The sequence below is a fragment of the Elephas maximus genome, chromosome 13 (genome assembly GCF_024166365.1).
Source record: "Elephas maximus indicus isolate mEleMax1 chromosome 13, mEleMax1 primary haplotype, whole genome shotgun sequence".
NCBI classification, from domain to species: Eukaryota; Metazoa; Chordata; class Mammalia; order Proboscidea; family Elephantidae; genus Elephas; species Elephas maximus.
This window is the reverse complement of record NC_064831.1, coordinates 62573226-62589065: the sequence shown is the minus strand read 5'-3', so window position 1 is coordinate 62589065 and position 15840 is coordinate 62573226. Positions and strand designations below refer to the sequence as shown.

Genomic DNA, 15840 nt, shown 5'->3' with positions numbered 1-15840 from the left:
TTCATTTTTCCACATACTTTTTTGTGCTGAGACGTTTTTCTTAGTAAATTGTGAGATCCTCATTTTCATAGTGTTTGACTTTATGTTAGTTGAGTCGTTACGTTTTTCTTGGCTTTTATCTTGAGTTATGGAGTTGTTATACCTTTTTGTGGTTACCTTATTATTTACCCCTATTTTTCTAAGTAAAAACCTAACTTGTATCGTTCTATATCGCCTTGTATCACTCTCCATCTGGCAGTTCAATGCCTCTTGTATTTAGTCCCTCTTATTGATTATTGTGATCTTTTACCTATTGACTTCCATGATTCCCTGTTATGTGTATTATTATTTCTTTATTTTTTTAATTAATCTTAATTTGTTTGTTTTTGTGATTTCCCTATTTGAGTTGACATCAGGACGTTCTGTTTTGTGACCTTGTATTGTGCTGGTATCTGATATTATTGGTTTTCTGACCAAACAATATCCTTTAGTATTTCTTGTAGTTTTGGTTTGGTTTTTGCAAATTCTCTAAACTTGTGTTTATCTGTAAATATCTTAATTTTGCCTTCATATTTCAGAGAGTTTTGCTGGATATATGATCCTTGGCTGGCAGTTTTTCTCCTTCAGTGCTCTGTATATGTCATCCAATTCCCTTCTTGCCTGCATGGTTTCTGCTGAGTAGTCTGAACTTATTCTTATTGATTCTCCCTTGAAGGAAACCTTTCTTTTCTCCCTGGCTGCTTTTAAAATTTTCTGTTTGTCTTTGGTTTTGGCGAGTTTGATGATAATATGTCTTGGTGTTTTTCTTTTTGAATCAATCTTAAATGGGGTTCGATGAGCATCTTGGATAGATATCCTTTCGTCTTTCATGATGTCAGGGAAGTTTTCTGTCAGGAGTTCTTCAACTATTTTCTCTGTGTTTTCTGTCCCCTCTCCCTGTTCTGGGACTCCAATCACCCGCAAGTTATCCTTCTTGATAGAGTCCCACATGATTCTTAGGGTTTCTTCATTTTTTTAAATTATTTTATCTGATTTTTTTTCAGCTATGTTGGTGTTGATTCTCTGGTCCTCCAGATGTCCCAGTCTGCATTCTAATTGCTCGAGTCTGCTCCTCTGACTTCCTATTGCGTTGTCTAATTCTGTAATTTTATTGTTAATCTTTTGGATTTCTACATGCTGTCTCTCTATGGATTCTTGCAACTTATTAATTTTTCCACTATGCTCTTGAATAATCTTTTTGAGTTCTTCAACAGTTTTATCGGTGTGTTCCTTGGCTTTTTCTGCAGTTTGCCTTATTTCATTTGTGATGTCTTGAAGCATTCTGTAAATTAGTTTTTTATATTCTGTATCTGATAATTCCAGGATTGTATCTTCATTTGGGAAAGATTTTGATTCTTTTGTTTTGGGGGGTCGGAGAAGCTGTCATGGTCTGCTTCTTCATGTGGTTTGATATGGACTGCTGTCTCCGAGCCATCATTGGGAAACTAGTTTTTCCAGAAAATCCACTAAAAAAAAATGCAGTCAGATCCCTATCAGAGTCCTCCCTCTGGCTCAGGCTATTCGGATGTTAATGAAGCCGCCTGGGGAGGGTGGGGGAGGGATCAGAGAGATAGGAGAGTAGCACTTCAGAATATAGCCAGAGTTGCTTGTCTTGCTTGGAATGACTATTATATCTGAGATTTCCGCGGGCGCGTAACCTATGTGTGCTGGCTGTGTGAAGATTGCCCCGGGGGGTCTGGCCCGCTGGAGTCACGGTCAGATCCTCCGCTGCCAGCCCCACGCCCAACGTCAAGGTTGCCCTACTGGGATGGTGCACTCCCGACTCCAAAATCAGTCGCTGCCTCCCAGGGACTCCCCGTGCTGCCAGCCGCGTCGCTGCGCCGCCTCCGTGAACCGGCTGGGCCCCCCCCCACCGTCAGCTCAGGCGAGCGGATCAGCTCCCTGCGCCTGCTCCGCGACTGCACGTCCCGGCTGGGACGCCGCTCTCCCCACTCCAAGACCAGTCGCTGCCCCCCGGGGACCTCCCCCACCGGCCGCATCGCCACGCCACCTGCGTGAACCGGCTGGGCCCCCTCCCGGGTTTAGTTCAGGGAGGTGGAGCAGCTCTCCACGCTTATGCCATGCCTGCGCCCTGCCAAAATCCCGGCAGGACGGCTCCCCGGCTGGGTCGCTGCTCTCCCTGCTCCAAGACCAGTCACTGCCTCCCGGGGACTTCTCCCACTGGCTGCGCCGCCACGCCGCCCACGAAAACCGGCTGGGCCCCCTCCCGGAATGAGTTTGGGGGCCAGGGCTGGGCCCCTTGTTTGTGCCGTCTGCCCCCCCTGGGCTCTGCCCCAAATCGGGTGCCGAAGGTCACCTGACTGGTATGCTGGCTCCAGGCTCTGAAAACAATCGCTGCCTCCCCATATTTGTTTGTTCTCCGTCTCTAAATCTGTGTTTGTTGTTCAGGGTTCGTAGACTGTTATGTATGTGATTGATTCACTTGTTTTTCCAAGTCTTTGTTGCAAGAGGGATCCGCGGTAGCGTCCACCTAGTCCGCCATCTTGGCCCCGCCTCAGGCTTATGTTCAAGTCTGGTCTTTTTATGAGGATTTGGGGTCTGCATCCCACTGTTCTCCTGCTCCCTCAGGCGTTCTCTGTTGCGCTCCCTGTCAGGGCAGTCATCGGTTGTGGCTGGGCACCATCTAGTTCTTCTGGTCTCAGGATGATATAAGTCTCTAGTTCATGTGGCCCTTTTTTGTCTCTTGGGCTCAAAATTATCTTGTGACCTTGGTGTTCTTCATTCTCCTTTGATCCAGGTGGGTTGAGACCAATTCATGCATCTTAGATCGTCGCTTGTTAGCATTTAAGACCCCAGACACCACACTTCAAAGTGGGATGCAGAATGTTTTCTTAATAGAATTTATTTTGCCAATTGACTTAGATGTCCCCTGAAGCCATAGTCCCCAAACCCCCACCCTTGCTCCGCTGACCTTTGAAGCATTCAGTTTATCCTGGAAACTTCTTTGCTTTTGGACCAGTCCAGTTGAGCTGACCTTCCCTGTATTGAGTATTGTCCTTCCCTTCACCTAAAGTAGTTCTTATCTACTATCTAATCACTAAATAACCCTCTCCCACCCTCCCTCCCTCCCCCCTCTCGTAACCACAAAAGAATGTGTTCTTCTCAGTTTATACTATTTCTCAAGATCTTATAATAGTAGTCTTATACAATATTTGTCCTTTTGCGTCTGACTAATTTCACTCAGCATAATGCCTTCCAGGTTCCTCCATGTTATGAAATGTTTCACAGATTCCTCACTATTCTTTATCAATGCTTAGTATTCCATTGTGTGAATGTACCATAATTTATTTATCCATTCATCCATTGATGGGCACCTTGGTTGCTTCCAACTTTTTGCTATTGTAAACAGTGCTGCAATGAACATGGGTATGGATATACCTGTTCATGTAAAGGCTCTTGTTTCTCTAGGATATATTCCAAGGAGTGGGATTGCTGGATCATATGGTAGTTCTATTTCTAGTCTTTTAAGGAAGCACCAAATCGATTTCCAAAGTGGTTGTACCATTTTACGTTCCTACCAGCAGTGTATAAGTGTTCCAGTCTCTCTACAACCTCTCCAAAATTTATTATTTTGTTTTTTGGATTAATGCCAGCCTTGTTGGAGTGAGATGGAATCTCATTGTAGTTTTGATTTGCATTTCTATAATGGCTAACGATCATGAGCATTTCCTTGTGTATTTGTTAGCAGCCTGAATGTCTTCTTTAGTGAAGTGCCTGTTCATATCCTTTGCCCATTTTTTTAATTCGGTTATTTGTGTTTTCGTTGTTGAGTGTTTGCAGTATCATGTAGATTTTAGAGATCAGGCGCTGATTGGAAATGTCATAGCTCAAAACCTTTTCCCAGTCTGTAGGTAGTCTTTTTATTCTTTTGGTGAAGCCTTTGGATGAGCATAGGTGTTTGATTTTTAGGAGCTCCCAGTTATCTGGTTTCTCTTCTGCATTTTTAGTAATGTTTTGTATACTGTTTATGCCATGTATTAGGGCTCCTAGCATTGCCCCTATTTTTTCTTCCATGATCTTTATGTTTTAGATTTTATATTTAGGTTTTTGGATCCATTTTGAATTAGTTTTTGTGCATGGTGTGAGGTATGGGTCTTTTTCATTTTTTTGCAGATGGATATCCAGTTATGCCAGCACCATTTGTTAAAAAGACTGTCTTTTCCCCCAATTAACTGACTTTGGGCCTTTGTCAAATACCAGCTGCTCATATGTGGATAGATTTATGTCTGGATTCTCAATTCTGTTCCATTGGTCTATGTACCTGTTGTTGTACCAGTACCTTCTTCTTATTTTTAATCAACAGACATGAGGTTTGTGGACTGCTGAAATAACCTATATGTTAAACATACTGTATATTATATTACTTTTAGAAGTTATTGATAACAGTTGTGCATTCAATGTCTACAATGCAATAATAGTAGCAGTACAACAGGATCTGCCTGATAGAAGGTGCTGGGGTCCTCTTCCTCTGTGGCTGTCCCCTGCAGCCTTGGTGGCACTTTTCTCAAAGTGCCAGATGTGTATGTGGGTCTTCACGGACGATATCATAGCAGCCTTTTAACATACCCCAGCCAATTCCCGTAAATTCTGAAGCTAAGTTGCACACTGCTTATGTGCTTAAAGGAAAATGCATCTAATTTTCCAAAATAAAATTATCTCATAACATGCTAAACCAAAAACCAAGCCCACTGCTGTCGAGTTGTTTTTGACTCATAGCAACCCAATAGGACAGAGTAGAACTGCCCCGTAGAGTTCCCAAGGAGTGCCTGGTGGATTCAAACTGTTGCCCTTTTGGTTAGCAGCCGTAGCACTTAACAACTATGCCACCAGGGTTTCCTACATGCTGAAGACACCCATTTCTACAGCAAACACACACAGCATCAAAAAGAAAAATTTGTCCCCTCAGCCCTTGGACATCTCTGAATGTGAAAATTAAAATGTTTTTCTGGATAAAAATTCAGAGTTCATATATTTCAAAATGTTAACTTCAAATTTTATTAAATCAGAGGCAGGGATCCCCAAATCTTTCAAACAATGGTAATTAAATGAGTCTGTTTTATTTGCTGTTCAGCATGGGGACTGTGGTGATTTTTCCTAACTTAGAGTATGTCTACTTTGGAAATACTGATAATAAGTTATATTGTAAATACCAATCTTATAGGAAAAGTATTTTTTAGTCCTAAGGCAAAAATCTTCAAAATCATTTAACACCTTCTGTATATTCTTTCCTCCCTTTCAAATTTCATAACGTGGAATCAATAAATGCATAAATCACAATGGTGATTGCTTGTTCCATTCTCCAACTTTGATGTTATTTTTATTCAGTTAATATTTATGTATTCAAGATGTCTAGGTACAGAAATAGGTTAAGTAATTCATCCATGCACCCTTTTCACTTTAGTTTTTTTGACTTCAAATTTTCAAACACTCTCTGAGGATTTTAAAATATACTTTGAGGCATCATTTTTTTTTAAATCTTGAAATTTGGCTTAACTCAAAAGCCACTTGTCTGTCATCACATTAATCTCCTGTTACCCTCTATGCTTGTTTAAGTAGTTTCCCCCCTGAATTTGCAAGAGTTTCATTAAATATCAGCCTGGGTTTTAAGTAATAATCATGTTGCTGTCTAACTAGGTGAGCCATCTTTTCCAAATTCTTCCTAGGATCTCACAAGGGACCCCAGATCCTACTTTATTCAATGTTTAATAACTAATCTCTGGACTAAAGTTGAATTTTGAACTGGAATTTTCAGAATTTCATGATACTAGCACATAGTCTCTGACCTAAGTCAGATACGGATCTTAACAACAGCTGTTCTGTATGGTCAGTTGACAACTCATATCTGTCTTTGATCCTTATGCATATTTAATTCTAAAAAGTACTTTTCTAACTAAGTTCTGGCTGAATAAGTTCCACAGTACTGCTTAAGACTATTCTCAGTTAACCTTTCACTTCCTGAAATGCATTCTACCCTCAAAGGTAAAAAGAAGTGCTTTCCTCAGGTTACGTCAGAGCAGATCACCAAAGCTGATTGTCCATGGCTGTGGCTGACCCTCTGACAAGCGCCATGCGATATGACACTGCCCTTCAGGTACGGGTGCACAGCCTGTCAGAGGAAAATGAGTCTCTGGAAACTCAGGTTCTTCTCTCTTCAGGGAACCTGGAAGCCCAGCCTTGGTCTACCTTTCTCACTTCTCTCTGGCCCTCCTGGATCAGGGTGAGGGGACAGTGGAATCTCTGTTCTGCCTCACCATCAAAGTCTCTTTTTTGCAGCCCTTTTAAAAACTCTTCTTGATGCTCATCAGATCTGGCCAGGACACTCTGCTTGTCCTGGATAATTCCTTCGCTCACTTTCCCAGGCTTTCTTGGCTCCTTATGCTCCATTCATTACCAGGAACACAAAGGGAGAGACACTTTGCTCCAAAAGCTGCCACCAGCAGGAATTCTTGGATTGGTATTTGAACTGAAAGGTGGACTGGTGTTTCTGGGATGTGTTTGTGGTTAGTACTGCCAAGACCAAGATTTTGTTCCTTCATTGTCCCTATGATCATGACCTCTCACCAACATGGAGCAGAGTAGGTATAGAAGCCAGACACTTGGGCACCACAGGAATTCTTTTGGACCAACTTGAAGCAGAGCTTCATTCAGCCTCCTTTCTTGGACAGCATCCTGGTGCCCTTCCTGAGGAAGACAGAGTGGACTGACTCTGCTCTGATTTCTATGCTGTCAGCACCATCATTTGCTGCCTGAGAATCCCTGATCTGTATGACCAACTACACAGGCAGCTACCCTTCATGGAGATGGACCCCTGGGGTCTAAGCCACTTGGTTTCGGTCCAAAAGGCATTTAGTGGAAGAGCAAAGAGTGTGCATTGGTTGCCAACAGGAAAATGCAGATATACCATTCAACTTTGTGGCTTTCCAACCATGTCTCAACTCCGAACTGATTCTACCTTCCAAGTCCTTCGCTCCAGGAAGGTCAAGCTTCCCTGTTTGACATTCCCATCTTTCCAGGGACCAGGATACTTTTATTCAGACATTTCTGACCTGCTTTATGCAGCACCCTCTTTTTCACCAAATTGGAGCAATAATGACTTGACCTAGATGAAGTTGAATTATCAGGGCTGTACCCCATCATCATCTCTCTCTAAGGGCATTGATCAGCCCACAGAATCTTCAGAGCTGTGGATTTGGGAGCTACTCTCCAGGGTCCAGTCTGTACTTCTCTTTGACCAGGTTTGTTTGTTTCCTAGGAAAAAATAAAACACCACAAAGTGAGTGGGTTTAAAAATAAATTTATCATCTCACAGTTCTGGAGGCTGGGAGTCCAAGACCAGGGTGTTGATTGCACTGATTTCTTCTGAGGCTTTGAGAAAAAATCTGTTCCATGCTTCCTAGTTTCTGGTAGCTCCAGGTGTTCCTTGGTTTGCAGCTGCTATGTCACATGACATCTTCCCGCGGCGTATCTTCTCCTCTTTTATAAGGACACCAGTCATGCAGGATTAGGACCCACCCTATACTAGCATGACCTCATGTTAGCCTAACTGATAACATCCTTAAAGATCTTATTTCCCAAAGGGTCACATTCACAGGTTCAGGGGTTAGAACTTCAATATACTCTTTTTTCATTGTTGTGGCGGGGAGGGGGGGGGGCACAGTTCAATCCATAACACCAGGTTTCTTAAGAAACCTACCCCACCACTTCTGGGTCACCTGAGACCCATGGTAACTGTGACATAGCTCACTGTCCTGCCAAAGACCATCAAAGTCCCTGTAAAGTGGCAAGGAGGGCTCAGGATGCCTGTGAAACAGGCAGCATGGAGCCCAGCCCACAGTGGGTACTCATTTCCATGTCATAGTCTGTACACCCCAGTATCCCAGAACCACAGGATCAGCACCCCAACATGGAAATGGAAACTCTTAATCCAGTTGGAAAACTCTCCCTAGAAAGGGAAAATCAGAGTAATTCACGAGTTGTGACATGGGCTTGAGCTGATCGCCCAAACAAAAAAAAACCCAATTGCCATCAACAGAAAAGAGCAACAAGAGTTAGAGCAGGTGAAGGATTAGATAACTACTGTCCAACAAGCCCCTTTCCTGTCCTGGAGGCACCATCTCAGCTTGTGACAACTCTCTTCCCACCCAGGACCACCTGGATGCTGGACTATGTGGCATGACATCTTACCTGCAGTGCCATCATCATCGTTTCGACCCTACCCAATGACACAGCTGCACAATAAAGTAGGGCATCATGAAGCCTCCTGTAAGCCTTGGGACTCTGGAGTCCCAAAGATGTCCTCCAGCCCCTCCTGGGCCTTCTGCAGTCACATGGGCATAATTTAGTGTCTTAGCTCAGAACTATGACACAGTCTTCTGGGGTTTGATTCCCTGACCAGTATGAGGCATGTCTTCCAGTGTCAAGGCAAAGTCACCAATATCAGAGTGGCCAAGAGATTCATGAAAGATCTTTCCTGTCTTCTCAGGCTCCTAAATGAAATCTCAGACCTCTCTTCATACACCATCTGGAATTCTATTCTCTGTCTTCTAGGTCGGTGGTTTTCAAAGGGCTTTCCCTCAGAGAGGTATGCTGAGAGGTGATCAAGCAGGACTCCAGCACCTTCTCCCATTCCTTTCTGGTTTCAATCAGAACAGTTCTGCTTTTCTCTTATATTTTGCACTTCATGCTAATGTTTTTGTTAGAACAAAGGGTTCTACCACTCCTATAAAAAGTCTGAGAAACTAGTGATCTATTCCGAGGACACTATTCTGTAAATAACACTCCCAGAAGAGAAGCACATTCACTGGGTTATACTCTTACCACAGAAGGTCCACACCTTTTCCAGAATTCCAGCACAAGTACATTATCTATCCATTCCTCCTCAGGATCCCTCTGCAGTGATAAAAAAAAAAAAAAAAAAAACCCAGTGCCAGGCGGAGATAACCTCAGGATACCCAGGGCAGCCTAGGCTGCACCCTATACCATCCAGGTGAAATATAGACACACACATAACCTTGTTGGAGATTCCTGCCACTGCTAACCTCTCTCAGTCTGTTCTTCCTTTTCACTATCCCCCAGCCTTCAGTCTATGACACTCACCAGCCTTGTCTCCCCTGCACTCAGGATCCAAGGCTCCCCATTCTATCTAGCCAAGATTATCAAGGGTAAAGGAGTTAGGAATGTACTTTCCTGGACTCCAGAGTTTTGAAGTGAAGCCAGAGCCAGATTCCCACCTACCCCTTCCCTCCCAACTTGTATTACCCTCCTACGGGGTCAAGCCCTATCCCAAATTCAGAGACTCACCTTGGTGCAGAAAGGAGTCTGGCTTTAACAGCAGACCCTGTGGGCTGACCCTCTGCTTCTGGATTGTGCTCCCAAGATCTGATTTGGTGGCTCTACAGCTATGCCCTGGTGTCTGGCCCAAGTCCTCCAAGTTTCCCCAGGCACCAGATCCTGTTTCCTGGCACCTCTGTCACTCCCACAGGAAGTGTGGATGTGAGGAGGGATCAGGCTTGTTCTCAGGTGGCCATCCAGGTCTGTAGGCAGAACTTGTTCTCCGACAGCGTGAACACTTGGGAGGGACCATGGAGGGAGAACAGGAGATGTTAGAGGGAGGCAACAAGGCTCAGTGAGAGCCTGGAGGCTTGGTGAAGGAATGAGGTGTTGGAGATGGGGGTTAAGGAAAGGGGTCAGGCATGCTGGGGAAAATGCTAATGTTGGAGGCTCAGACTTCTGCCTTCTTTAGGCCTTTGGGAGGGACATCTGGGTTGGGTTTGGTGCTAAGGGTGGGAGTTCATGATTTCAGTGCTCAGTGTCTGGGCATGGGGCAGTGGGACAAGAGAACTATTTCCTGGGCTGATTTTTTTTTTTTTTTTTTTTAATCCAAACCCTCCTTAGCTTGGGCAGGAAGAGGCACTGATTCTAGCTACCCATAAAGGTGTACTGCTCTGCTCTGGACCCAGCCTGAATACTAAGGCCTTCTCTGAGCATCTCCTCCCTTAATACAGCTGAAGTGGTCCAAACTAGCATTTCCCAAACCCTAAGAACAGAAAGGTCAAACATAAAAGGATGCATATAGGGTTCTCGCCAACCAAAGATATCAAGACTGAATCCCCTCCCCACAAGAGCAGCAACGGGCCTTTCTGGGTTTTCAAAGGACTCAGATTTTCCTGACGGAATATCTCAGCTGAGTTCCTTTCCTCCAGATCTGTCTGTAGGTCATCCCCTCCTCAAAGAAACCCAACTTTGTAGCATTGGGGACTTCTCCCTCCCTACACCTCTTCCCAGAGCCAGGCTGTGGTGAGATGCCTACATAAGTTCCTCCGGGGACTCTGGGGATACCAGGAGGACTTGGAGTCCCCAGGTCACTCCTGGCCTTGTCTCCAGAGGATCGAAAACTGTTTGTGGGGATGCTGGGTAAGCAGCAGGGTGAGGAGGACGTTCGACGCCTGTTCCAGCCCTTCGGTCATATCGAGGAGTGCACCGTCCTGAGGAGCCCAGATGGCACCAGTAAAGGTGACCTGCACTGACCCCAGGACTTTCTGGTGATTCTGTCTCACTCTGGGCCACGTGACCCTTTGGCCTCTGTGGCCTGAGCCACCCGATCCCTCTGTCCTGCCCCAGGCTGTGCCTTTGTGAAGTTCGGGAGTCAAGGGGAAGCCCAGGCGGCCATCCAGGGTCTGCACGGCAGCCGGACCATGGCGGTGAGGGCGGGCACCGGGGGCCAAGGGCGAGGCCAGTCGGGCGGGGGTGGGCTCCTCCCCCTCATGTGCGCTCAGTGCCCTGAGAAACCGGCCAGGGTCCCTCGGGGCTGGGCCAGGGTCGGGACCAGTCACTGCGGCCTCCCCTGCGCTGCCCAGGGCGCCTCGTCTAGCCTCGTGGTCAAGCTGGCGGACACGGACCGGGAGCGCGCGCTGCGGCGGATGCAGCAGATGGCAGGCCAGCTGGGCACCTTCCACCCCACGCCGCTGCCGCTCGGGGCCTGTGGCGCTTACACCACAGCAGTAGGTGCCTGGCCTCAGCCGGCGGGTGGACCAGACTGGGGGCGGGTGGGGACAGGCAGCTGCTGGCCGCTGGGCCCTCCACCTGCGCCCGTCCTCTCTCCCAAAGATCCTGCAGCACCAGGCGGCCCTGCTGGCGGCGGCGCAGGGCCCGGGCCTAGGCCCGGTGGCCGCAGTGGCGGCACAGATGCAGCACGTGGCGGCCTTCAGCCTGGTGGCGGCGCCGCTGTTGCCGGCGGCAGGTACAGCACCCGGGGGTGGAGGCCGTGGCCAGGAGGGGGCCGGGCGGGTGGAGCAGTGACCTGACTCTCCGGCCTCCACCACCAGCAGCCACCTCCCCGACAGGCGGCGGCCCTGGCACGCTTCCTGGTCTTCCGGCGCCTATTGGCGTCAATGGATTCGGCCCCCTTACCCCCCAGACCAACGGGCAGCCGGGCTCTGACACACTCTACAATAACGGGCTCTCCCCTTACGCAGGTGGGCCCCCGCTACACCCAGATCTCCCCGAAATGGGGTAGGGAGCAGGGGGTTGGGGGGCAGGGCCCGGGGAAGGTACTCCCCCTCCATTCCTGCTGCCTCTCACAGCCTCCCTCTACCTCCCACCTTCACCGTGGGCCTCGCCCCCTCTCTCCCCAGCCCAGAATCCCCTGGCTGACCCCCTGCAGCAGGCCTACGCTGGGATGCACCACTACGCAGGTTTCATTTGGCGCTACACGGTCTGGGGAGTGTTGAAGGGCCCCAGAAAGGAATAGGGAGATTGGGGGGGGGGCGGGGGGATTAGGCTCTGTTCTGAGGAAGGAGCCAACCCCCCATCCCCTCCTCTGGGCCCAGGATGACCTCTCTGGGGGTGAAGGCTACAGTGGTCTCAGCTGAATTGGTCAAAGGTGGCCAAGCAGATGGGGCTCTGGTGGGAAATGGCTCCTGGGGGGGGGGGTCACTGTCCACTCTTATCTCTGTCTCCAGCAGCCTATCCGTCGGCCTATGCCCCAGTGAGCACAGCTTTTCCCCAGCAGCCTTCAGCCCTGCCCCAGCAGCAGAGAGAAGGTGAGGGATGGGGGCTGGAGATCAGGGCCTGGTGGGACTGGACTCAGGGTCCCTCCCCTGAACCAGCCTGCTACTGTCCCTGCAGGCCCCGAAGGCTGTAACCTCTTCATCTATCACCTGCCTCAGGAGTTTGGTGATGCGGAACTTATACAGACATTCCTGCCCTTTGGAGCCGTTGTTTCTGCCAAAGTCTTTGTGGATCGAGCCACCAACCAGAGCAAGTGTTTTGGTGAGCTGAGCCCCATCCCTGCAGACCCTAAGAGTCTCCCTCCATAAGGCAATGGTTTTCAGAAACTAAATGTATGGCACAAAGCTGGGTCACAGAACAGTCACAGGGCTTAACCCAGACCGGGAAGGAGCCTATTTCAGATTCACCTGGGAAGGTCAGATATCTGGGAGATGTTTGGCAAGGTCAGACTTAGGGTCTGGGCAGGGCAGGAGAATACTGGGTCTAGGACCAGAGATCCCCTCCAACTCCAAGGAAGTTTTGGGAACCAGAATGGGAGTTGTAGAGGGAGAGAGCCAACCTATGCCAGGAAAAAACAGGAAGAAGGAACATACCCCAACCAATATACTCTACACATACACACTCAGAGTTGCCTCTTGTCTTTCTAAGATTACACCTTTGTGTGTGTGTGTGTGTGTGTGTGTGTGTAAATAGTAGAGGGGTATGTGTTTGATAGGACTGACCCAAAGAAACAGGGAGAAGAGGGGGTAGTCAGGAAGGAGGCCCTGCCAGGCAGCGTCTCCAGCTAACCTCTCTGCCCACAACTCACAGGGTTTGTTAGTTTTGACAATCCAACCAGTGCCCAGACTGCTATCCAGGCCATGAATGGCTTTCAAATTGGCATGAAGAGGCTCAAGGTCCAGCTAAAGCGGCCCAAGGATGCCAACCGGCCTTACTGATCTGCTCTCATTGACCAGCCACAGAAAGGTGAGTCCGATGGACCCTAGGGAGATGGGACCTGGGTGATGAGGCCCTCCCAGCTTTGGTTTTTTTTTTTTGGAAGTTGGGGGCACCCCACCTCTGAAAAAGTGTGGGATAGAGAGATGAGCCAGGAGCTAGGAGGAATTCTCAAGAGTCTTTGAGCTTTTCCTCCAACCCAAGGATTGAGAGAAATTAGATAACAGTCCTACCCCCACGGTCTCGGGGTGGAAGAGACAATTACAGTAAAATTCCTCCAGTTCTGTTCTAGAGGTAGCCACAGGAGGCCATGAGTGTAGAGAACCTGTGTGTGGGGAGGGCTGGGAGTTAGAGAAGGAGACTAGAAAAGTAGATTTGGGTCAGCTTGGAAAGGGTCTTAAGGGCCAAGGAGTTTGGACTTTATCCTGAAAATAGTAAAGAACCATTGAGGAGTTTAAGCAAAGAAGGAAGACGATGTTAAGTGCTGGGATAATGGCACTGATCATGGACATGGGGGAAGAAAAGCAAGATATGCTTAAGAAGCAGGATTTGCTGGTCCTGGTGGGTGATGAGGAGGGACATGACAAGTTCCAGGTTTTTGACAGTGCCCATGGGTCCACAGGATGCTGCCTCAACTTTTGGAGATTTGCTATTTCATATGCCCCTGCCTCACCTGAGCTACCCAAGGGAGACTTTTGGAGGGGGTATCAAGATGGGGTCATCTGCCCAGAAGCCAGGGTTTGCTGCAACTCTTTTCCTCCAGAAGAGAGGCCCTGGCCACTCTCCTGAGATGCCACTGATGAGGCAAGCTGCTCTTGTCTTGTCCTCCAGGGTGACTTTTGCCTTTTCTTTTTTTTTTTTTGTTCTTTCCTGTCTCTCATCCACTAATACTCAACAGCAGAAAATGAAGAGTGAGAAGAAAGGAAAGGAAAAGCACAGAAATGCTTGAGCAGCCCTTCCTGAAGGAGCAGCTGCTGATGGAGGTGGATCCGACCCATGGCTGGGGCCTGGGCCCCAGGCCACTTTAGGGATTGTTTCTTACAAGTGGGTTGTTCTGTGCCTGGGGCAAAGAGCTCAGGCTGCCAGGGCAACTGGGGCTGACTGAGGATTGACTGTCCAGGGGAACCAGCAGAGGACCTTGGGGGTGCCACGGGCTTTCCAACAGGGAAGCCCAGATTTACTTCTTTCAAAATCATATCATTCCTTAGAGTTTAGGGACCAAAGGACTATTGCTTTTTTAAAAATATATATATATATCTATATAAATTAAAAAAAACACACAAACAGCAACAAAAAAGAGAAACACAAATGACAGTGTAGAGTCTCATAAAAGCTGCCTTTAAATATCCCTAGGAGACAGGGTGAAGGAGACCCTCGGAAGTCTCAGCCTAGGCCGAAGGAGGCTGTGGAAAGATTGTTCTGTGTCTCATTCCCTCTTGAACCCCCTCCCCACTTGCCCTTTTAAAAATAATTAAGGACTTGAGGTCTAGACTCATATGCAGGTAATGAGAGAGCTATGGAAGCAGTGAACCCACACCCCACAATTCCCAAACTCAGAGAGGACCCCTGAAGAGGCCGCAGGGGGTGCTCTGGCCTGGCCTGGCCATTATCACCCTGAGAGTTCCCCTTAGCTAGCAGAAATGGGAAGCTGCCCTTCTTTCTTGATGGCCTTTCCCAAAGTGGAATCACAGCTTCCCCAGGCAGGAAGAAAGAAGGAGTTTTGGCCACCCCAGCCTTCCCCTTCCCAGTCCAGATAGACAGAGACCCTGCCTTTGGCTGAGCCGAGACACCTCCTGTTTCCCCTCACCTTGAGCTAGCCCCAGCGTCCCCTTGCTCCAGGCCACCTTCTGTCTCTAAGTTTGCCCACCTGTAAAGTAGAGTCAGGATATATGTAGAGGGCTGTGACAACAGACTTGGAAGGTTTGCTACTGTATATACTGCCATTGAGAAGGGGATAATTTTCAATATGTAGAAGCTTCAGAATTAGAGGTCCCTCTTTACCCAGGACCTGAAAGGGAAGTAGATGTTTTGCCAAAATACTTCTTCATTCCTTTAAAAAGTACATCTTTCCTATGCAAGAGTGTCTCACATGTGCTTATCCAAGGTGCTTCTAGATGGTGAGCAGTGTTCAGCTTAGAAGTGGTGTGTGCTCTGTCTGTCTGTCTTTGTCTGTCTGTTGTATACAGTGGGTGCCATATAAAGCTGATCATTGGTGGTGCTTCCTGCCTGCTTCTGTGAGATGGGCAAAAGATCCAGCTTAGAACACCATGATTCACCTTGCCTTGGTCAGTCTTTCCTGGGCCTGCAGGGCCTTGTGTATATTTTTCCCAAGAGGATAACTTCTTCTCTACCCCACAGAGATGAACCAACTTAGTCTGGGGCCCCAGCTGGGTGGTGGGCACTCCAATTCCCAGATGCTGCTGCGAGGCTGGAGGCCTCTGATCTATATCACATCAGATAGTAAAGAAGGCTGGGGGTGGGGTGGGGTGGGGTGGGGTGCGGTGGGGTGGGGTGGGGTGGGAGGGTTCATCCTTCATAAGAGTTTCTAAGAAAACTTGTTCCCACCTGTTCCTCTGTCTTTGACTCTTTTTTTGAGGGGATGGGAATGAAAAGTAGATTTGGCAAAAACATTACCAGGTAAGGTGCTGAGTGCATCCATAAATAATTTTAAACAGAGAGAAACCAGTGTCAAGAGCATCTGTATACCAGCACAATGCTGACACATAGACTGATTGCCCTGGATACAGACAGAGATACAGAGCACATGCATATGCAAAGAGATATACACAGAGAGGCAGAGAGTCCCCTCTAGTACTAAGTGCTAAGCACTGAGCTAGGTGCTGGGGCTTAGGCATG

General features: G+C 47.8%; 1 protein-coding gene across 3 annotated transcripts in view; it reads left to right on the top strand.

The window, feature by feature from the left end:
• Positions 1-15454, top strand: part of CELF6 (CUGBP Elav-like family member 6) — a 38674-nt gene extending 23220 nt beyond the window's left edge. The window contains exons 4-14 of one of the 3 annotated variants that reach the window (XR_007519940.1): positions 10423-10551; positions 10660-10739; positions 10896-11039; positions 11146-11278; positions 11364-11513; positions 11673-11732; positions 12000-12080; positions 12166-12309; positions 12859-13014; positions 13883-13967; positions 15171-15454. Coding sequence is in view for 2 of the 3 variants with exons in the window: in XM_049906186.1 (XP_049762143.1) it covers positions 10423-10551; positions 10660-10739; positions 10896-11039; positions 11146-11278; positions 11364-11513; positions 11673-11732; positions 12000-12080; positions 12166-12309; positions 12859-12986 (1049 nt within the window). In the remaining variant the exon portion in view is untranslated. Of the gene's footprint in view, positions 1-10422; positions 10552-10659; positions 10740-10895; positions 11040-11145; positions 11279-11363; positions 11514-11672; positions 11733-11999; positions 12081-12165; positions 12310-12858; positions 13015-13882 lie in introns of all 3 variants that reach the window. The other 2 variants (XM_049906187.1, XM_049906186.1) reach the window with 2 other exon arrangements.
• Positions 15455-15840: the final 386 nt, after the last annotated feature.